We start from the raw sequence: 22,659 nt of genomic DNA, 5'->3' as shown, positions 1-22,659 counted from the left end.
TTTGTTGAATTTTAGTTTTTCAAACTATTTGTTAACTGTGTTTTCTATGCAGTGTTAATTCGAAAAATAAACTGTTAGGGATTTGTTTGAATTTAGCCTAATTAAACCTTTTTAGATTTTATTAGTTCTCTTTATTATTCTTTCTGTGGGTATCAAGGAATTTAATGTGTGCCTAAGAAAATGTGATCAGAGTGATGTACTTTTTGTGTTCAAGTGTGTAGTTTAGGTGCCAACTGATCTGATCGCAACTGAAACTAATTTGGCGAACCTAAAACGTTTATTCAGCCTCTGCGGCTGGGTGGCACCCATAATGAGCAAGCCCAAAACAAGAAGTTCTGCAAGAGACACGTTCGGATTAACCGGATTAAGTTATCACTCGATTGGATCCGTTCCGGAAGAGTTGGTAAAGGAGCTTCGTTATAACTTACCCCTGGATCGTGTGAGTTCTTCGCGATGCTTCTCGGTTCCCCGGGAGCGTTCCCGATCGCGTTCCTTCTCCCGATCCCGATGGCTGCTCGGTCTCGGGCGACTTTCATCTGCCAACCGGGAGGATCTGATCAAGCGGCTGGAAGAGGAGGTCTTGGTTTCGCCAGAGTGATCCACCTCCCGGCTGTGGCGACTGTGATGAGAGCTCCGCTTGGACTCCAGTGAAGATGATCCTCCTGCTGCCGTGGCACTTGAACTGCTCCTCGGTTTACTGCTGTTGTGCCGATTGATCCGAACTTCGATGGGTTCGTGGCGCGATTTCTCTCGCTTGGGGGTGCGCATGCGCAGACGCTCGGCTCGCTGCTTGGTGGCCACCTGGTCGTCCGAGGATCCACCGCCGTGGGTCATCGACTCCCGCGAACTAGAGCGGGATCGATCACGGGGACAGCACTCGATGGAGGACTGCGAGGAGCTGCGTGCCCTCGATGGCGAAGGAGTCGACTGCCGGGAGTTGCGACGCGCCTCCGAGGCGAAGGTGCCGCGGGCCACGCCCATCGTGGGGGGATAAACCTTGACCTTCTCGTCAATGGTCTCCAATGGTTTGGCGCTGCGACGCTGCAGGGAACAGGATCTGCGCCGCTGATCCTTGATGGCTGCCTCGTCGGACAGAGCCTGTAAGAGTTAAGGTTATGTTATTACTCGTTCGATATTTACTTTTATTATATTTATAATGTCAACATATTTTTAAAAACTATGAAAACTTATTTCTACCGCAGAAAAACTTCTATAAAATAAAAAAACTTTAAAGTAATCTGACCTTAAAAAAAATAAATATAAATTTTAAAACACTATTTTGGATATATTTTATTGAGAAAAGAAAAAAGGCAAGTTAAAATGTTCTCAACTTGAAAATTCGTTCTCTAATATATTGAAGAAGAAATGTTCTTGAAATCAAGGCGAAATACTCTCTAGTTTGATTTGCGTGATGAAGCGATCGTGATTAGAGAACAAAGTAGTTCCGATTTAGTTTTTTCAGACAGAAGTAGGTTCCTAGACTCCTAGTGATTTTCAAGTCACCTACCTTCAAAGTTTGATCAGCGTTTCGGGTCATTTCGCTTAGGATCTGAGCGTCCCTCTGCAGGTCGGTCTTCCGTTCGTAGCTTCCCGGCGATCGGGATCGGTCCGGGGAGTGCGAGGGCGATTTTATCCTGAAAGTGGTGGTCAACTCGTTGGCAATGTTCTCGTAACAGTGCTCCTCGTCCTCGTCCAGATCATCATCATCGTAGTCGTTGGTCGTGCCATTCTCGTTCTGCTGGGGACTGCTGTGCCTCAGCAGGTCGGGTCGATCGTTGAGCAGTTGCCACTTGGTGGTGGTCGTCGTGTTGCTGCTGGCCTTCATCTCATCACTGTGGCTCATTTTGCTGCGACTGGGCAGTGTCCTTCTGGGATTCGTTGTGGTCGTCGAGATTTTCGTCTGTTGCTGCTGCTGCTTCTGCTGCACTCCAAAGTAGGAGAGTTCATGCTCGCGCAGCTTGCGAGCACCGCGTGCTTCCTTGACAATCTTCAAGGACTCGCTGCCCGATTCATCGCCATTATCCACCGCAGTCTGCGTTTGAACCTGCGGCTGAATGAACAGGGTCCTTGGCTTGGCAACGGGTATAAGTTGGCCAATTCGTAGGGTCGGGGGTGTAGCCTTGGGCTTCTCGATTCGGGGAGCATGAAGCGCTATATTCATCACATTAGACTTGGGAAGATCTGGAAAGGTTGTTAAAAATTTCGGAGTAAGTAAATGATAAAGGAAGTTTCGTCATAGAAATAAATATCAAATCTTAAGGAGAAATAGGATAAATGTCTTTAAAGAATAAATGTATATCTATAATATTTCATTTTAATTTTCTTTCAACAAAACAAAAGTTTCTTAGTGGAGAAAACAAATTTCTAGTTCGATCTAAAAAATATAAATGCACATTTATAAATCTTGTTTTTCTGTAGCTAATATTTTAGTTCAGTAAAAATAAAACAGCTGCCTAAAATGAACTCCTCTAGCTCAACCCTCTATTTCTCTGTGATATTTTTTTTTCTAGCAGGCGTTACCTGCTCGCTGCAGCATCTGATCTTGTGCCTCGATCTTCCAGATGGTTCGCTTGGCCTTGAGGCGACTCCAGCTGCTGGAGTACTCGCTGCCCTTGAACAACTCCGCCGGCTGCTGATCCGGCGAGGAGCTTCCCTGGGTTCCTCCTCCGCTGTCACTGTTGCTGTCGCGGAAGTACCGCTTCACCTCCTCGTCAGCACTGTCCTCCTCCAACTCGGCGGCATCGTAGAGCCTGCGCAGCTGGGTCAACTGCTGGCTCACCGGGATCTGGGTATTCCCCAGCAGTTTGAGACGCGGCGGCGCCAATGGAGTTCGAGGCAGGGAATCGTAGAGGGCACTGCCAAAGAGATCGCTGCTCGTTATGGAGGTGGTCGAAACGGTGGAGGGACGTCTCATCGGGGAGTAGGAACCCTCCTCCTGGTAACTATGCGATCGCAACATGGGCGTGGGCACCACAATCGAGGGCTGCACCAGAGCGGACTCAATCGAAGCTATGCTCAGACGACGCATGGCCTCATCGAATTCGCTGGCCGATCGCATGGTTCGCATTATCAGCGACGTGGACTTCAGTCCTTCGTCCAGGATGCGCTGGTGCTGGCGCAGATCCTCCAGCAGCAGCTCCTGGGCACTGGGACGCCGGAACTGTCGGTACTTTGAGCTGGCTGGTTGATGATACATGGCGGTGCCTGTGTGGGAAATGTGCGGAAAGTGTCGTTGGTTGTGGATTTGGCAATTCATGTTTCTTTATTTCTTTTTTTTTTAGAGCGTGGTTATCGAGCTGAGCTTAGCGAGTGGTGTTAGATGTAGCATTAGATGTGGTTTAGAGAAGCGGCAGTCAGTTGTTCACAACATGCGTTAAGAATTCAATTCAGAGTACAGAGAGTTCGAGTCAAGTAGAGGAGTCCATGGCTAAAACCCAGATAGACTAGATAATACAACGTATTCCTACAAACTACAAACTACAGGCATTCCAACTATCTAATCAAGTGTACAACTAAGTAGGTATGATAAGGTATATTTTAAAAGTGCCAACCTGGTTCTGTCCAATCCTCGGAGCCCAGGCTCACGTTGATCTTGGTGGAATATCCATTGCCAGAGGGCGAGGGTTGCTGCTGCTGCTGGCGCTGCTCCACGATGCGAATCCTTTCGGCCACCGACTTGGGACTGATGGGTGAATCACTGGTGGTTCCTTGAGGGTTAAAAAATTATTAAATGGTGCTATTTTTAATGTGTGAGCTACCTACCACTATCCCTGGCCGAGGGACTTTCCCGATCCATCTTCATGGCCGGCACACTCCACAGTACGTCGGCGCTTTCGATGTTCTCGCCCAGGTGATAGGGCTTCGGTTTCACCGGCTTGTTTTTCAGGATACCCCGAATATTCGATAGCTCATCCGTCTCGTTGTCCGTAGTATCCACACCGCTGGTTGAGGTGTAGCTGTTCCGCGAAGTGGACTCCATCAGACTGTAGCGTGGCTCATGCACTGGCTTGGGAACAGTGGTCACTGTCACTTGAGTACTGCTGCCGGTTGTGCTGTTAGTGCTACTGGAGATCTGCAAAATAATAATAATAAAATGAATTAGATTTTATTGGAAAGTAGGTAATTATTTATATTTTATTAAATTGTATTTCTTAACCAATATTAAATAATTTATACATGACTTTTTCTAAAAAACTATGGTAGTTAAACAACACGTTATTGTACGATTGTAAATATTTTATTTGATTTTCTGAAAAAATAATTGATTAGGTTTTTCGGAAGAGTCAGACTCGTTTACTCGTCTGCATGTTAAATTTTAAGTAGGCGTTAAACCATGAAAAAGTATTAAAATTTAGAATCTAAAGCGTGGAAATCATGAAAATAGAGCGAGAAAATGATCCTTAGTAGAAAAACCTTTTTGGTTTTATCAGTAATACGCCTTTAAGGGCCTGCCAATATACAACATTTCTTAGGCGATTCTATACTGTGTGTGTGTTGGCAGAGCTCCAGATAAATTTGTATCCAATGAACGACCCATTGTAATAATAAATTGATTTTATAAAAATTCTTTATAATTTAAAATAAAACTGGCACTAAGTGCTTATGAGATAGAAATGATAAAAGACTCTGTTTAATTACTCCAGAAGAATACTCACTGGCTGGCTGACCACCTCGGCCGGATCCATGAGCGTGGCCCGGTAGGCCACAGTGCTGGTGGCAATTGTCTTGCGACGATCGACAGCGTCTCCAAAGTGGGTCACCTCGCTGCTCTGCGTGGTGGTGCTGCTGGTGGTGCCGCCGGCACTGGCTGACTTCACAAGACTCTGCAGCGGACCGCTGGTGGTGGTGCTGCTGCTGCTGGTGGAGCGGCGGCGTCGGCGAAAGTTTTGCGTGGGCGGCGGCTTGCCGTCGGTCTCCACGATATTAACGCGACCCGATTCGGCGGCAAAGTGCACCTCCGTCTTGCAGAACTCCACTCGCTTCTGCGCGCTGCCCTTGTGGTGCAGCTGGTGACTGGTGGTCACAGCCGCACTGCCTCCATTCACATGCACCTGCGATGTCTTGCGAATATCGCGCCAGGTTTCCTCCACCGCTATTGAATGCCGCTTGCTCAGCTCTCCCTCTGTGGGACTGCCAGCTGATGAGGATGATGGGATGATGGGTTTTCGGGATCTGCCGAAATGCACAATGGTACCACCATTGTTTGCTTGCTGTGCCGCATTCCTTTCGTTCCTCTCCCGCTCCCTTTCGGTGGGCGACCAGTTGCCCAGCTGCTCCCCAGATCTTCCCAGGCCACTATCCGTGGAGGCATCCACCCGGAAGATGCTTTTATCCTCGGGCGGAGACATCTTCTCGAAACCGTAGGATTTGCGCCGCAAATGCCACTCGCTGGAACTGGTATCCTTCTGCCGCTGTGGGCGGGACTCCAAACTGTGGGTGTTGTGAACGACGGGTCGGAAGGCAGAGGGAGGCGGAGGAGCCACCTTCTCCACGCTGATCTCCCGCACCACCACTGGCGCTGGCGGCTTCTTCTGGTGGTAGGCCAGAAAGTCCTCCTTGTAGAGACTCTCGTCCGAGAGCTTCTTCAGCTTGCCGCGTATCTCCTGCAGGGATTCGGCCGTCAGAAAGGTGTTCCTCTTGGCCACCGTGGGTTTGGTGGAGGAAGGAGTGTTCAATATATTATCCAGGGCGGCCAGGTCCACGTGATTATTCCGCATGGCCGTGTGAAGGCGGCGGCCGTTCTCCAGTTCCGCCCGCAAACGGGCCACACTCACACTCGAATTCCCCGGCAGATCCAGGGGTCTTGGTCGAACCGATACTCCCGATCCCGGACTCTTGTAATGATCCTGCGACTGAAAGGAGCGACGCAGCTTGCTGACCCGGCGCCACTCGCCCACCGGCTGTTCGGCGGGATCCTCTCGCTCCCAGTCGTTGCTGAGATCATCCGTGGAAATGGAGCGGGAGCGCTGGAGCAGACTGGATCCGATCGAGGGCACTGGAGGGGCGTAGACCGACTGGGACACCTGCTGACGGCGCTGGTGACGAGCGGTGAGTCTGTTTTTTTTTTTTGTAGGAGAAGGAGTCAGAGATGTGTTACTGCATTCAGGGCCGATCGTTTAATGGACTGAAATTTCTGTGTGTCTTACTTACCGCAGATCGTCGTCGTCGCCGTCATCGTTATAATGCCGGAAACTTTCCAAATCACGACGCTGCGTTGGCGGTGCCACAGCTACGTCAGCATCGCCAGCACTAGCAGCACCACCAGAACCACCCACGCCACCGGGGAGTTGGCCATATAAGTCAGCCTGCTTGGCCCAAACCGCTGGCGATGATAATAATGACGAGGATGATGATGATGATTCTGGTCCCACAATTGCATGTAGGCTTATTTTGCCCGCACTTCTGTGGGTGTTGCTTTTCGCTGCCTGTGCTGCAGTTGTTAAGTTCGAATTGTTGCTGCTCTGGCTGGAAATGCTCGAACTGCTTTTCTGTAAATGGCAGGAACAACAACGAGAGGCGCAAAATTAAAAACAAAATTATAAATCGAAAAATCAAATCAAAATCAATATGAATATTAAAATCAAGCACTGAGAAGAGCTCAGATCAGTCGAAGTGAGCGCATTATAAGGCTGATCTCGAGTGCGGGTGTCTTTCGTATGGTTATCGTCATTGATGCCCGTTGTTATTGGAATTGTTTTGCTATATGGCAGTGGGTGCAGTGTTTGACAGGAACTGCTTAAGGAAGCTGGGCACTCAAGCCGCATTTAAAGCGCACACAGCAGCTTGAGTGCTAAATAAACCATGGCTAATGAACTTCCGCATTGGAGGCGAATGGTTCAAAGAGAATTAAAGCCTGGAATAAATTAAGAACTAATAGAGAAATAATTTGTTCCATAAGGAGCTTAAGTAAGCTTGAAAAATTCATTCTCATTTTTTGTATAGTTTTACTTCACTTGTTTAATATCACAGAGTAATATTTTAATTAAATATTTAGGTAGTCAATAAAGGGATATTAAATTTATGGATAATATAGACATTTTTTCTTGGTAAAGTTAAGATTTAGGAGTTTAAGAAACCAAACGAAATTCCTCAAAGAAATTTCCGAAGCGAGATTGATGACCAGATTCTTCAGGTGACTGTAGGCGTTGATCTTGTCTCAAGACACTTTCGCATATCTTTGTTTGCTGCCCAATAATTAGACACTTTTTTTTTGCTACTCGACCCAATGAGCGAATCGCGTTTTGGGAGAGTTGGTATAGAAATTTCCTTTGTGGTCATGACCCAAATGTCAAGCTGAAGTGCTAAGCACCGCCTATGTGAGCCGGGCTATTATTAAATATTTTATTTCCATTCGATTTCGATTCGATTGATGAGTCAAAGCTTCAGCTGGATAGTCTATTGAAGCTTAGCCTGAAATATTAATTCTGACCAATTGCCGAAAATCAGACACGGTTTTTTAGTTTTTTTTTGGTAGCTGTCTGATGTTCTTTATACTGGATTTTTATGGTGAAAACTAATTAATCTTAACAAAAAATCCCCTACATTTTGCAAGCATACATAATATATGATTTCATACACCATAAATTCGGCCTTACTTTTTCCAAGAAATTAGTGCTAAGTATTACTATTATTTTACTGGAAATTGTAAACTTAACAACAATGTTAGGCCTTTCTTTGGTAATTTTCAGACCCCTGTTCATTACAAGTTTCCCTGATTTTCCCAGCGGCAAAGAGTAAAACATTTTCCCCCAAAACACGACAATCGACGACCGTTAACAACTGGCCATTTTCGGTCATTGCCATGGCCATGATCACAAGATTACTCCTCGAAAACAGCCGGACGAGAAAACGAGATGGAAGAAGCAAACATTGGCTCATGCTAATGAGCTGACTAAACAAAGCGAACTACACTGAGTAAATAAAAGGGAGTTGTGACTAAGGTCAAATTGCAATATTTTGTAAAGCCAATATTGCATTTTATGTATCTGCTAATTTTGTTGAAGTATAAATGCAAATGAGAAATGATACTCTGAATATTTTAATATTTAAAAAAAAAACCTACCTAACTCTATTGAAGATTAAAATATAATTTGTGTGAAAATGATGTCCTTAGGATTTAATATTTGAATAAATATTTTTTAGAGACCTAAAATAAATAGTTTTAAATAATGTTTTGTAAGAAATTTAATATTTAAAGCTAATATCTGATATTTTCCTGTGATTTTCTGTGTAGCAAGTAGGAGCAAGGCCCTGACTTTGGACTACCTTGATTTGTGCCTGGCCCAGGCCCACCAAACTCACCATTAGATTGCTCAATTTCAGACTCGGTGCCGTATCGGGTAACAAATTGTGGCCGCCTTTGTGCAAATGCTCGTCGGCAGCGTCCTCTTGATCGCTCGCCTCGCCATTAATCACAACAAAATCAACATGATCGTCGATGAGCTCCTGGCTCAGTGCGGATGTGGATGCAGAGGCGAAGGCGGATGTGGCTGTGGATGCGGATGCGGTACGAACGATTCCAGCATCGCTGCCGCTGAGACTGCAATCGTCGCTAAGTTCGCAAATGTCAACACCCTGGTCGATGGGGGATAGGATCGTGGTCTTTAGAGGGGGATCGGGATCGTGGCCATTGCCGTTACTGTTACTGTTACTCGTGCGGTGGCGGTGGGTGGTGGTGGATGTGGTGGTGGTGGATGCGGAGGAGGACCACGAGGACGAGCTCTTTTGTACTGTCTGGGTGCGGATCACCTGCATGGCGCCGTTGGCGGTGCGGGCCTTCAGCACCTCCAACTGTTTGCGCTGCGTGTGCTGTGTGCCATTCGGCTGTGAGATGTTTTGGGAGTCGGATATCTGGGGAGAGATCGGAACGAGAGAGAGAGTGGGATTCAGTGGTGGCAGGATAATGAGTGGAGGTTAAAGGGGTTTCGTTAGGGGATCTATATTATTATAATGTCGGTATTTTAGTAAGACTGTTTAGTTGGAGTGAGTTTCGGAGTAGTTCTCATTTTGCATCTTTTTTTAAACAATTTTTTCGCTTTAAAATAATAAAATTAAAACTTAAACTGGACTTAATTTGGAATTTCTAGCCACCTTGGCTTTCAAAATCTCTTAAGTATGCCTGACCTGATCTAATTAACACATCAACAAATGCCTTGTTATATCGATTACTTGCCCCATAATAACATTCAAATCTGTTAAAAATGAGATAAATAAAACATTAAACAAGCGATCGCAATGTGATTGTCTAAATTTCAGTGCGGATGTGGGTGTGTCCCATGTGGGGCGTAAAAGTGCTTTGTCGCATGGCATTCGGCCGTTGGCAACGGGGCGTATGAAAGTTGCCAGACGAAACACTTGACCGTCAAGCCACCCTTTCCCCTCAGCTATACCAGTATACCCTCCAAAATGGTTAGATGCCTCTTATCTCGACAGCTGGGCGTGCTTAGCTCGCCCGCCCGGCACACGTGACCAAACGCCAGCCACAAATCAAAAGACTCTCGAGAGCAACTGCAATTGCAACGGCAACTGCACCCTTTTGTAGCCATGCACTGAAAAAATGATTATCTTAAAACATAAAAATAAATTATAAGAATTATATCACCAGATTTATCTATACGAAACACTTTCATCGAGATTTTCTTCATAAATTTTAATAACCAATTGATTTATTTGAGGAGCATTTTTTTTAACTTGCAGAAAGATAAGATAAATAGTTCTGAATATTACCACTATTTTTCTGAAATTTGTATAAAATTTATTTTCAAATCGATTTTCGGTATACATTTGGTTTAGTTTTCTCGACGTGCATAGACCTGGACAATTAGCAGATCCGTTCATTGGATCGTGCCATGACACACCATCGATAGATAGAAACAGAAACAGAAAAAGAAATACAAAACACACTTGAACTGGCCCAAAAGATCGATTGTGGCAATCGATTGCATTGATGATTTATGGTGCTAAAATGCATAATATGCTCCAAAATGAAAACTTTAACCCGCCGGTGTCCAGTTCGCCGCGTATTCGTGTCAATGACCAAAATGCAGCCGCACATTTGACTATGAGTCAAAGTGCAGCATTGTTTTTTGTAGAATATAAAAATTTGAATGTTCCCCAAGCTGGGGCGAAACAAAGAATAATGCATATTGTATGCAAGTTGTGGGTTGAGTCACCTCAATGTTCTTGCTTCTCACTGGGGATCTAGTATTTCTGGGCTGTAACTCATAACTTGGCGAATGGAGCATAAATTGCCTGTGGTTATGCCTTTGTAATTAGCTTCATTAGATGGGAATTTTTTCGGGTCGTTAAACAAAGAATATTATATATTTAGGGGATTCGCAAAGAACGATGGGAGAGGGAAATATGTCGCAAGTTGTGAACAGTAATATTATTTTTAATATTTTATATCATATTCTATTATTTCTAATAATTTACTACTATTTAATTTGGATGTTGAATCATTAAAAAACATATATTTACATCATTCTAAAACCAGTTGATATATTTTTCTTTTATTTCTGCAATGCAGTGCTTTTGAGTTCAGGGTTATCCCTTCCAAAGTTCTCAATGAGGCGGTTTCATTTATTCACTTCACTTCACTTCACCTCAGTTTTGTTTTTGTCTGGCCTGGTCGGTTTTTGATTTTAATTCGGCGTCCGTCTCTTCGAGCTTCCCATTGACCCGAGGGCAAACGGACAATGCATAATAATTTCAGAGGCTCCCTAAAGTCACACTCATCCTTGGGTTTGGGATTGGGATTGGGACAGTGACTGTAGAGGAAAAGAGTGCAGAATAGCGTGGCAGACATAAATTATAAGTGGACTTTGGCACCCTCGGGCCATGCACGTTCTGCCGGAGTTTCTCACGATGGTCAGAAGGAGACTCTTGGCGATCTGGGTTCGCTTTTCCGTAATGCCTGGCAATTTACTATGCCGTGGAAGCTGTAATATGTGTGTGTGTGCCTGCCTGCCTGTCCATCTATCGATGACCTCTTTTCGCTTACTCGCTGATTTTCCGGCTGGCTGCGCCATTTTAGTTCAGGCCAGCATGTGTAGGCTGGTTTGTTGGTCTTGATCTTGGCCGGGTCTAATTAAGCTGTTCTGCGCCGTGCTGACTTCAGCAATCTGCATGGCTTGGCCCAGGGGGTGGCTCAATCATCGTGGCACAACTGGCACAGCAAAACACAGCTGGCGAGAAAGGAAAGCCAACTGTAAATGAATTACTTATTTCGGCCTGGCCAAAATTAGCCAGCGATCGGTGTCATGATCTTGTACAGCCTCCTCCGCCGGCCAGCTGATGCCGATAAAAACATACAGCCGGCTAGCAGAAAATAAAAAGGAAACCACAAAATTGAAAACACTGTATCCGAAAGCGAACCAAAGCTAAGTCAAGTTGAAGGTTCAATGAAATGCAGAGACTTGCCACGACTTCCACGGAGCCCAGCACTCGCATATATTATATGCCAGCCAAAGTCGTGATGATGTAGTAGAGGAAGACTTTGCTTTCGGCTTTACACTAAGAGAAAAGCAGGATACTTGTGGTGGAAAAATGTGTATATTGCTTAAATTTATTCCTAATAAATTGGACACATTTATTTATTAGTAAAGTATTTTAAAGTATTATTTAAAACATCTTTAAAATGTTTTTAAATTAAAAAATACATTTCCATAGGAGTTTTAAGCTTTAACTTGCCATGAGTACCAGAAATCGTTCTTCTTGAATATTTTTTTAAATCAAAGTGTTAGAAAAATGTATGTTATTTCTTGCCGTATACGAATATGCCAAAATATTTTGCTGCCTGAGCTTGAAACGAATTTAATGATGCTGCACCATCATCATCACGGTCGTCGTCTGCCCGGTCGTGGTCTTCTGTCTGTGGCCATAAGATTGACTGTCTATCTCCTCGGCTGTGTGACTCGACTCGGGGACTCTGCCATATGCCATATGCCCCATGTCGTCCATGTCTATCCGGCATCCAGTCCGACCCTCGGTCCATCTGTCCCTATGTTCGTGGCATGCATGTCGCCTTTTCTGGCTCCTCTGGCTTTTCTGGCTTTCTGGCTGGCAACTCGCACCGATCGCCTGCCTAGACATGCCAAAGCTTTGACTCTTTTTATTTTTAGCTGGCACTGACTTTGGTACTTTGCAGCAGAGCACAGTGCACAGTGGGATGCGTTTTCGTGGCTCTAAATAATGTCAAAGCAAATGGCAGTCTAACAATCAAACATTTTAAATTTATTAAGCCCATTCTGAACTATTATTTTTAAATTACTTGTTTTTAAAAGACTAGTCCTATTAGCACAAAAGTTTTTTGGTACAATTTTACTGATATGATACGACTTTTTGGTCTAAACATAAAGAAACATAAATAACGAAAAGGAAAAGTAGAAGAGCATTAAACCCCATTCTTTAAGGAAATTCATTGCTAATTTAGGTGACTAAAATCGTCAGTTCAAACAAGGAAAATTTGATATATTAACTAATTTAAGATCATGTTTACAAGTTTATCAGATTTGCCACAGTGATGTTATGTTCTGCAGTATGGCTGTGAACCCATTGCCTTGCAATCTGGGTTTTAAAACTATAATAATATACATTTTGATATGCATTATTTCTGTCACGATCTTGTTGACTTTATATCTCTATATGCTCGAGCTTCAGAGTGCAGCTAGAAATTCATAAGAGTGCCGGTGTTTGCGTCATTGAAGGCAACTCTGGCTCAATCTCACTTTGGTGTGGAGTTCATTAGCGGCAGAGGAAACACTTAATTGAGGCAAGACACGTCAGTTGACATCCTCAATTAGTTGCAAGTAATTTACGTGTGTCGGCCAAATGACTTGGGGAGCACTTGGGAAAAAAGACAACAAATGAAATGCTGACTGACCACAGGTAAATCTCTCGGGCGACCGGCTGCATCTTCTCTGCGGGCAGCATCTCTGCTGCTTGTTTTTTATTTTTATTTTTCTGGTTAGACTTGTGGCAACCCAGTGACCCACAAAGGCGGCGGCATTGCCAGCGGTTCGGTACCGTTAGGCGGCAACATTGTAGCAACATGGCCAGAAAGAAACAGAAACAGCGATTCAACTGCAACTGCTGGCGAATAATTCAAATGCTGCTGCGCTTGCATGCTGCCTGCACAAAAAGAAAAAAAGAATCTTGCAAAATGTAAATTTCTGTTTTGCCTTTCCTTCGGTGCCGCAATCCGAAATCCACCATCCATAATGCTAATGAAGAAGTTGTCAGGGATCTATCCGTCTATCTGGTTGCCTAACGGTGTCTGGGTGCGTCGGCATAACAATCTGCTCTGCTCTGAGCTCGATTCGATATTGGATAATATGGATATTGCCAAATTGATTTCCCTGCGATCCATGGCGGCACTCGCTGCCTTTGACTTTGTCTTTGTCGGCAAATGCGCCGCGGATGAACAGCGGGATGTCGGTGATATAAATCCCGGACTTGGCCATCAAATTGAGTCGAGTCGAGCTCTTTAAACTGAAACTAATGCGGACTAGGACCAGCGATGGCAAGAAAGTTTAAATACATTTCGGAATACCCATTAATTGGAATTCGACTTAGAATTTAAGCAGAAAATCATATAAATTAATTTATTCATCTAACAACTATTTCTTCAATGAACATATGGCTTTAAGAATATATTGGAAAATTAAAAAACGTAAAAAATAAATTATTTAACTTACAACTTATATCTTTATTTATACTCAGATTTAATAAATTTTTCTCACATACAAAATAAAATAAATAAATTAATTGTATGCTCTAATAATGAAGAGGGATTTTTAGTTTTCAAAAATTATAAAACGTATAAAATTAAATATTTTAATATCGCTTTTTTTCTTTATTTATACGCATGTTTAATAAATTATATATTTACTTTTCTTTAAACGTATTTTGCCAAAAGTTGAAGATGGTTACTTTTCCCATCACTGGCAAGGACTCGGTGTCTTCTTTCGGCTGATCGTTTCCGATTGATTGTATTGATCGCTTCCCTAGCCAGCCCCCCTCACTCTATTACCCTTTCATCTTTCGGCCAGGCTCTCACAATATCAGCATCGTCAGCCGCAGTGGCAACAAAGTTCAATCGCGATAAGATACAAAGTCAGCGGAATGAAACAACTTTCAATGGTATTTTTCTTTCTGGTTTCGGTGTTTCTCTGCCGAATACCCTGCAGCCATAAAAGTATGGCTGAAAAAGGGCATATCAACACTGATCGGGTGAATGTAACAGTTGCCAAATTGAGTGACTGTGCCGTCATTAAATGATCTCGAATTTAGCTCCAGGAAAAATGCATTCGAAATGTCAACTTTGAACCGAGCCGCGAAAAGAGAAGGAAATATGTTTAGATAATTTGAAATCTGTCCCAACCAAGCGATCATAAAAACCTAACCCAAATATTTCTTGGTGCTCCCAAAACAGATTAAAGATAAATTCTAATAGCCAAAAATGTCATAAAATTTCTCATCTCTTTAATAAAACCTAGGGTCAACACACTTTTTGGATACTTCACTATGATCTCATCGTCGGGCAATAGGATATTCTATTGTTTCGTAAGCCGATCAGAATTCAATCGCAAAAAATCACTTAATTATTTGGATCAATCTCTTCAGTTTGAGTGCGGCCAGGCAATACCAAAGCAATGATGTCATTGCATTTGATGGACGTTCCCGGGCGGACCGAAGCGAGTGGCTCGCAGTTGGCTAGAGTATCTTAAAGTCCAGATCTCGTTAAGTATGTGGTGCTATTTCAGTTTGGCCGGACCAGAAACCGACCGCCACGAACCGAGCCACGAACTAAGATTCAAGATTCCATTTCGATTTGGTTCTGGGCCGAGCACTTGAGCCGCGAACTCCAACTCGACCACACACACAAAATACGATGGGCCAGATGACCAGATGATGATGATGATGATGGGCCATGTTGATGACGGCTGCCAGTGGATGAAGCAGCATAAAATTAACGATAGGCCCCCAAGTGCTGCTGTGCCATCCAGCCAAAAGGCATTTATAATTAACCGACAAATTCTAGAGCAATCAATGCCCAAGCGTAGCCCAAAGACAAGTGAAATCTGAAGAGGAATAGCACGAATTAATTAAGGTATGGCCGTTTAGAAAACGCCAGAAGTGATTCGCCTATTGCTGAAATCTCTCCGCTGAGAAATCGAATCAAAAGTGGCACAGCGTGTGCAACTGCGTTAAACCTCTTTAATTTAATTTCCTTTCTTTTTATTTGTAGCTTTATTAAACTTTACTTTTTAGCAGCAATCGGGACTTGCATCCAAGTTATCAGAGCTGTGCGTGTGACCTCTTAATTATGGTTGAGTAAAAACGGTCAACGAATCTACGTCCATGTTTTTGTCGATGTCTGCGGTTTGATAGGCACTCGGGGAAAAGCCGTCTGACACACAAAACGATCTCTACTGGCCAATTGGACTTGCGGTATTCAGTAACCACCATCGACCAGCTGACGGGTTTTCAAGCGATTAAGCCAGCTATGCGTAGTTAGCATTTCGTTCTTGCCGAATTATTAAAAGCCAGATGTTTGAGTTTTCATCTGGAGAATTTGTGTTGAATTTAATTGCGTTTCTAACTTTTTAAAAAATAACTACATTTCGCTTGAAATTCCTAATCGATTAACTTCTGCTTCTTGATTTCAGCCCATAGAGCCAACTAAATAAACTATTAACTGATTAAAATCGAAAAGCAAGGAAACCAAAACTAGCAATCAAGCCACAATTGCCGCAGACTCTACTAAATTAGTGAACGCCTTCCCATTTAGAGAGTCTGGACCTTTCAATTTCATTTAAAATACGATGGACAAACAGAGAGCCCAGCAATTAGGTTTGGACCCAAGGGGAGCCGAGCAGACTAGACCAGCGACCAGCATCATGGACCGGAGCCACGGGTTCCATCAATCAGAGCCAAAAGTAATCGCATTGTGGTCCGGGGGGCTAAATTTCAGGGATGAGTGCTGAACTCGTGAGTGGAAGAACTGCTACTGGTGTTTATGAGGAAAAAAGAACCATTGATTTTGAGCCGAGATCGGAACCATATATGTTCTTCAAAGGTTAATAATATAGAACAAAGTCGAAGTTTTATTTTTAATTAAATATTAAAGGAGTGTAAATATGACTTTAAATATTAAATAATATTTTAAAATGTCAAATAAACTCTGAAGAGTATTCTTTATATTTTAGGATAGGCAAGAATTCTATATTTTTTAACGGCTTTACTTAAGAAAACAAAATTGCAAAAAATCAATATTTTTTCGGAAAATTTAAATAAATTAAGAACTAAAATTTCGTATATTGTTCCCTTAATATTTCGTTGTATGTTTTAATTATTTTTCTGTTGATAAAAGTTATTCTCATTACTCGTATCTTTGCTTTTAACTCTGGAAACTAAAATTTGGCTTAGCCGATGACATGTTTCTCATGTTCCGCATGGCTCAAGTTAGGTCGATCTGAGAGATTTACCATTTCCGGAAACACACCCAGTGATGGGTAACCTACGAGCACGCTACCACCTTTAGTCTATAGTCTATAGCCACTCACCTTGCCGTAGCTGTTCAGCGGTCCATTTATCCAGCGGTCTGCCTCCAAGCGTCCGCTGAAGAGGGCTCCGGTATTGGGATCGATGCGTTGCCATTCACGCACCTCCCTCTGGAAGGGGGACCGCGAGCCCCCCGCTCCGCCCGCTGCCTGCAGATGATGATTATGATGATGATGATGGCTCTGACTGTGATTGTTTGTTGTGGCCACTTCCATGTCGAGAAGCTGGAGCCGGGGCTACTGTGGTGCGCTTTTAATTTGCACGCTCGATGCGCTCGAGCTGTCTTTTCCGCTTTTTCTCGCTTTTCGCGCTCCCCTCAGAAATCTCAGAAACGGGAGGCTGCACTTGGCCACTTCTTTGTGGTCGTCTTCTGCTTTCTGGTGCTCGCCTATTTCAAATTATTATTTATTGTTATTATGCTACCGTCTACGTGGCGGCCGCTTCCCAGGCCTCGTTCGCGTTCCGTTTTGGCTAAATTAATGGCAACTTTAATTTATTATCATAATAATAATTTTCTAGCTATTCTAGGCCTGCTACTGTGTGCACGTGGCTCGCCCTCTACCCCCCTAGAGCCCCTGAGAAAATCAGAAAAAAATATAATTTCGTTGGCTTTTCCTTTTGCACGCTTTGCTGGTTATTTGCTTTGCGGCTTTCACGGTCTAATTTGAGACTGCTCTCTGTGTGCCTTTTTGTGTGCTCGCTGGCTGGCTGAAATGACAAGATCAGAGTGGATAGAAATTTCGTTAGTTAATTATGTTGCAAAGTGTGAAGAGATATAGGGAATAAACATGTGTACGGTGTGTAGTGTCTTTTTGCTGATTTATGGCGGAAGCAAAAGTGCTTTGAACTGCCGTCGTGCAGATTTCTAATTAAATTTGCGAACGTCCAGCGGATATGAGACGGGTCTATAGGTAGAGTAATACCCGGAGAGACCGATAGCCCCCAGCGGCAGAGGAACGGATTCTTTTGATTCTTCTCTCTCGCTGTCAGCGGATGTCACAGTCTATTTCCGCCTCACAGACCCCTCGACAGTTGGCGGACATGTGTGTCCACTTGTTTCTCTATTTAATTTAATTTAATCTGCTGTTTCGTTATTATTTCAGGTAGTCGGGCGAAAAGTCCGCATCTCCAATGCGTGGATCTTTTTTGTTTTCGGTGCTTGTCGTCATATGTCAGACACATCATTTGTAATTGTCAAAGTTATGCAAGAACTTCATTTGTTTTTGGGCACAGTGGTTGGTCCCCGATTTAAGGTTAAGGTTCCGAAAAGTTATTAGGCTAAATTAATGATTTAAGTTTTGGTAGATTCATGAATTTACCAAAATTAATGGAGTTTGTATGATGAAATGGTAATGTTAATGATTGTACTTCTCTAAATATTATCTTTTGCTATGACAGATTTTAATTTTTTAATCTATTGAAAAAGATTATGACATACTAAAATATTTTTGAAAACTACTAGTTTTAATAAATAAAATAAATATAATTCCTAACTTTCATTAATTTAAGACAATTGTATAACTATAAATTAGTTTTACAACAAATATTAAAAAATATTTTGAAAAAAGTTTGTTGACAACATATTTGGGAACAAATTTCGTAGAATTCGTAGAATGTTATAGAATAAATGCAATATCGCCCCACTGTTGCGCCATTAAAGCTGTCCGAATAAGTGCCGGTCGGCATTAACACTGAAATACTTGTGTCTTATAGCTCTGGAAAATGAAGCGAAAATGAAACGAAGAAAGAAACCAAATTTGGCACAATTCAAGACCCGAAGACCCACGTCGAAAGCAGACCAGCGGATGCAATTGGGTGGACACCCCCCTTCCGCCACCGCCTCCCCCGCCAAAAACACCCACAAAGGAGAGAGAAAAGCAATTTTCTGAATATTTTATGTGGCTTTGGCCGACCGCTAAATAGTAACTGTTACTAAGTTTTCCACAGCTTCGCCTTTTGCTTGGCCGAGCTGCTCAGGCATTAACTTCCTCATATGCCCAAAGAGCAGGCAGTGGAAACCCGTTTTCCCCGTTGAACTTGCACTCGTTTTGGTTTTTGGTTTTGGTTTCGGTTTTGGCGAGTGCGTCGCTGAATCTTTTAGCACTTTGGCTAGAAATAAAAGTTGCTCGAAATGGTGGCCGCGCACTCTTTTTGCGATTTTTTATTTCTTCGGCTCGCAGACATACTCCACATTCACAAATTGGATTCGTATTTCGGACACGTTTTGCCGGTTTTTCTTCGGTGACTTTGTGTTTATGCATCCCGTGTGCGCGAGCTAGTTGATTGTGTTAATTAAAATTTAATTAGGCGTAATTTAGTGTAATTAAGCGATGGCATAAATTTAATGACATGGAACAGGGCACTGCGGGCAGTGGGGCGTAAGCATGGCCAATTTATATGTGCTATCCTATCGCTTGATTTATACTTTTTGGCGACTGGCCAAAAGGTTACGCTGATTGGGCATAAAAAACGAATTGGCTGCAGTAAAGCAGCAGGGAGTGTAGGTAATAATATGACCAAGTTCGTTGCCTAAGTCTTTTGTATAGGAAATATTTTTAAAGTCCATTTAATGGTAAAATTAAGTATGAAAATCTATACTTCTCAGCTTAGGCCAACTAGGAGATTGATTTTTTTAATAATCTTGTTAGGAAATTTTTATGTTACCCAGTAGTCGTGCTCTTGCCATATGGAAAATTAACCACAAAAATACAATTTTCAACTTGAGTTGCTTACGTCCACTTGGCGACTTTAGGCACAATACCAACAATGAAGTGACGATGAAGGTCAGTGTAATTATTATTATTATATTTTTTACAGTTTGGCTGTCACCCAACCGCAGTAAGGAAATATCTACAACTGTGGCCGCTCACAACGGTTATTTTTGTTACAATACTTGACCAAAACGAAAGTCATTTTGCTTGAGGTTTTTGCGGTTGATTTTGTATTGGGTTCCAGTTATTTCAATATCAATTTGATGCGTAATTCGCCAGAAAATCGTTTGAATATTTGCTTTTTTATACTGCGTAAAGTAAAGTGTCCCTATGTAGGTTAATCCCTCATTTTTGGTTTTGCATTACATTTTTGTACTCACCCACTCGCAATTTATTTAAAAATAGTTAAAATTGAGTGGGTTGTTGAAAAAAACAATACGTCCATGTTTATTAATAAACACGAAAAATTCGAGCCTAAAAAGTGTCAGGAAAGATGTGAGGGTGTTCAATTGGCATTGAACGATCGTTAGAGTATAAATTTTTCACCGAAATAATTTTAACGACATATGGGAATTTTAATTCACACTTTTTTATGTATTTGCAACGCGTGCGCAGACCACGAAATTCGTGCAACAATTGACCGATATGCAAATCGTTCTTGTTATTTCTGAGGCAGAATATCGAACGGACAGACTGACGGACAGCTGGAAATTTGCATAATTGGCTCGCATTCGCGTGTTTTTCGTGTGTTCTAATTTGAATTTGATTTGTGCGACACCGAAACAGAAGCAGCACGCTCCACAAGACTTGGACAGCAAGTGTGAACAGAAAAGTTGGCACAACAATAAATTGTCAGTTTTATTTTTACAAGGTCTGAAAAGCAAAACCGTTAAGACAGCTGCAGAGTGTGAATTTCCAATGCAGTTATATAAAGGAAATATTTTTTTAATTTAAAGAGTACCCAATTAATACAAGAAAATGTTGTCTATCATTAACTGAGTAATAATTTTATGAAAAATAAATTACTTTAAAGTTCGTTCCTTAATCTGATTTTGATATTCAAACGTTTCAAGTTCTTCCTTGCCTTTATTCAATTAAACGTTTTCCTTGTTCTGATTTTGCCGCACATTAGTATCTCCGATTCATACCCTCTCATAATTATTTATTTCTTACTTATCTCTCTTTGCCTTTCAACAGTGATCTATAACCTCATGATTTGTGTGTCTCAATCTACTCTTGATGCTCGGATTCGTTTTTTCAACAAAAGCAATCTTTTTTTTGCGTTGCTACAATTCAATTATGAGAATATAAAAAAACTTTTGATTGCCGCCACAATTGAACAGCAACGCCTCTATGAGTCTATTGATATATCTAACCATAAATATATTTATCTACATATGAAAGAAACCACAATTGAGGCCAGCTTCCGTCTTTTAATACCTGGGCTGGGTTTTAAATACTATATTTTTTATGACCGAATGGTTTCTGTGCGGCCTGGAAAGTAATTCACATTTAATATATTTTTTTTTTCAAGATTTGCTAATTTGAAGCTGAACTTGGCTAGGGGCAGGCTTGCGTTTAGCAGTCGTTATTAGTCACACGCAAAAAAATCTTTGTCTCTTTGTTTGACTTCCGTGTGAGGCCAGCGGTGTTCTAGTCAAATGCGCAAATCGGTTAATTATATAGACGGCGGAATATTGTAACGATGCTTGCCAATCAGCAGCACCCGCACTTGATTTTTGTATTAGTTATTTAATTAGGCAAATGAGCTAGTCTACTGTAATCGAGTTGACATTTGCGAAGACTAGAAATTTATGATTTGCAATTTATTGTACAACCAAATGATTCCTTCGAGCATTTCACTCGCATTACACAATTACATAATTATAGCTTGGGCCCGCCAGAGTGCCAAAAGCAGAGACAGGTTCCAGCCTCTAAGCCATTCGCACTCTACCTACAAAACAGGTAATTGTGGTCGTTGTTTTTGTTGCTGTGTCTCAAATGTACAGACATATCATAGATATAAGTATAATGATATATCTACTTGTTCCGTCCAATGAAAATTGTAATTTTATGATTTCCTGCTGACGCCCACAAGGGGCCCGTGCGATCAATTTTCCGCTACCTGCACCCCAAGCACCACACATAAGTCAGTGCGTATGCGTAATATGCATACGACGCGTATGCGTAATGTGCAATTTTATATCCCCACTTGTGTAACGTCTCATCGCCAACGGAAAAGTTGAAAGCTAATTTTGCGAAAGTCTTCAGCCGTCTCCAATATTTATGACGCTCTAAAAATTTTGGAAATTATACATTTTTTGGCTGTTAATCATCCTGATACCGTTAGCTTTAACACTTGCACTTGGCTTTGGTTGGGAATAAAATATTTGATTTATTAATTAGCAAGCATAGACTGAGCATCAACAGTAAACATAAACAAAACGCAATGTTTGCACGAACAATCAAGTTTGTTAAAGCTGAGCAATTGAGTCATGTAGATATTTTAAGTGCCTGGAATTTAATTTTTTATCGTCATAAAAATAGAAAATTTTAAAAGAAAGTGTTGAAATTCCTATAAACACTTTTTAAATAATTAAATAATTTTAAAAATATATATTTCAAGGATTAATAATAAATACTTAAATATTGCCATTTATGATATCGAATATAATTATTTCTTGACTCACATTCAAATAGTTGATGAGTCATCAAACAGGCCTTGCTAAACACATTAGTCTCTGCATTTTAACAATGACATTACCAAGCTGTCTAGGTGATCTAAAATATAGTTCGTCTCATAAATACCATTCAGCGGGGCAAACAAATTGAGTTGCATGCCGCGGCGCCTGCAATTGTCAGGCCACATTTACAACTAGCCGCCCTCAAAGCGGTTTGCCCCGAAAGTGAAACAAGCCAATAAATAAAGCCAACATCCAGGGTTTATCAGACTCGAAAGATCAGGCTACAAAATGTATGTAACCCACAGCCGCCCTTCTTTTTCTCGCTCCCACATGCATTTCGGTCCGCAATGTGACAAAATAAATGAGCCGTTTGGCAATGCGAACAGACAGACCGAAAAGAAAAGGCGAATCAAAATCAGGAACTGCATATTAAATGAAGCGTAACGAAAGAAAAACGACAACAGGAAGGGGTTACCGCACAGAAGGATGGGGTTTTCGGTGAAAAAAGGTTCGCTGGAGGGCCCTGAGTTAATTACAAGTGACGCCTACAAGGGAGCCCAAAGCCATTTGGGTGGCCCACAAACTGCTCAGTTTTTTTCCTTTTTCGCTCAAGTGAAATATGAGCCGTAAAGTCATATTTTGTTTCGTGGATTTTTCATGGTTTCCTTTTTGTCAGCCGCTGAAACATATTTTCATCA

The 22,659-nt window shown here is 42.1% G+C and overlaps 1 protein-coding gene across 10 annotated transcripts in view; it reads right to left on the bottom strand.

Annotated features, from left to right (window-relative positions):
* The window catches only part of LOC108068309 (serine-rich adhesin for platelets), a 38,410-nt gene that overhangs the window by 2,770 nt on the left and 12,981 nt on the right, over positions 1-22,659 (bottom strand). For 5 of the 10 annotated variants that reach the window (XR_011418978.1, XR_011418976.1, XM_070216576.1 and 2 more), the window contains exons 2-10: positions 16,569-17,037; positions 8,302-8,850; positions 6,151-6,488; positions 4,656-6,054; positions 3,763-4,072; positions 3,552-3,707; positions 2,521-3,204; positions 1,508-2,181; positions 429-1,098 (exon numbers count right to left, since the gene is read on the bottom strand). Coding sequence is in view for 4 of the 10 variants with exons in the window: in XM_070216576.1 (XP_070072677.1) it covers positions 429-1,098; positions 1,508-2,181; positions 2,521-3,204; positions 3,552-3,707; positions 3,763-4,072; positions 4,656-6,054; positions 6,151-6,488; positions 8,302-8,850; positions 16,569-16,781 (4,993 nt within the window). In the remaining 6 variants the exon portion in view is untranslated. The remainder of the gene's footprint in view (positions 1-428; positions 1,099-1,507; positions 2,182-2,520; positions 3,205-3,551; positions 3,708-3,762; positions 4,073-4,655; positions 6,055-6,150; positions 6,489-8,301; positions 8,851-16,568; positions 17,038-22,659) is intronic. The other 5 variants (XR_011418977.1, XR_011418979.1, XR_011418980.1 and 2 more) reach the window with 3 other exon arrangements.

This window comes from Drosophila takahashii, chromosome 2L, assembly GCF_030179915.1.
Source record: "Drosophila takahashii strain IR98-3 E-12201 chromosome 2L, DtakHiC1v2, whole genome shotgun sequence".
Taxonomy (NCBI): Eukaryota; Metazoa; Arthropoda; class Insecta; order Diptera; family Drosophilidae; genus Drosophila; species Drosophila takahashii.
The sequence above is the reverse complement of the archived record's forward strand: the minus strand, read 5'-3'. Positions and strand labels throughout refer to the sequence as shown.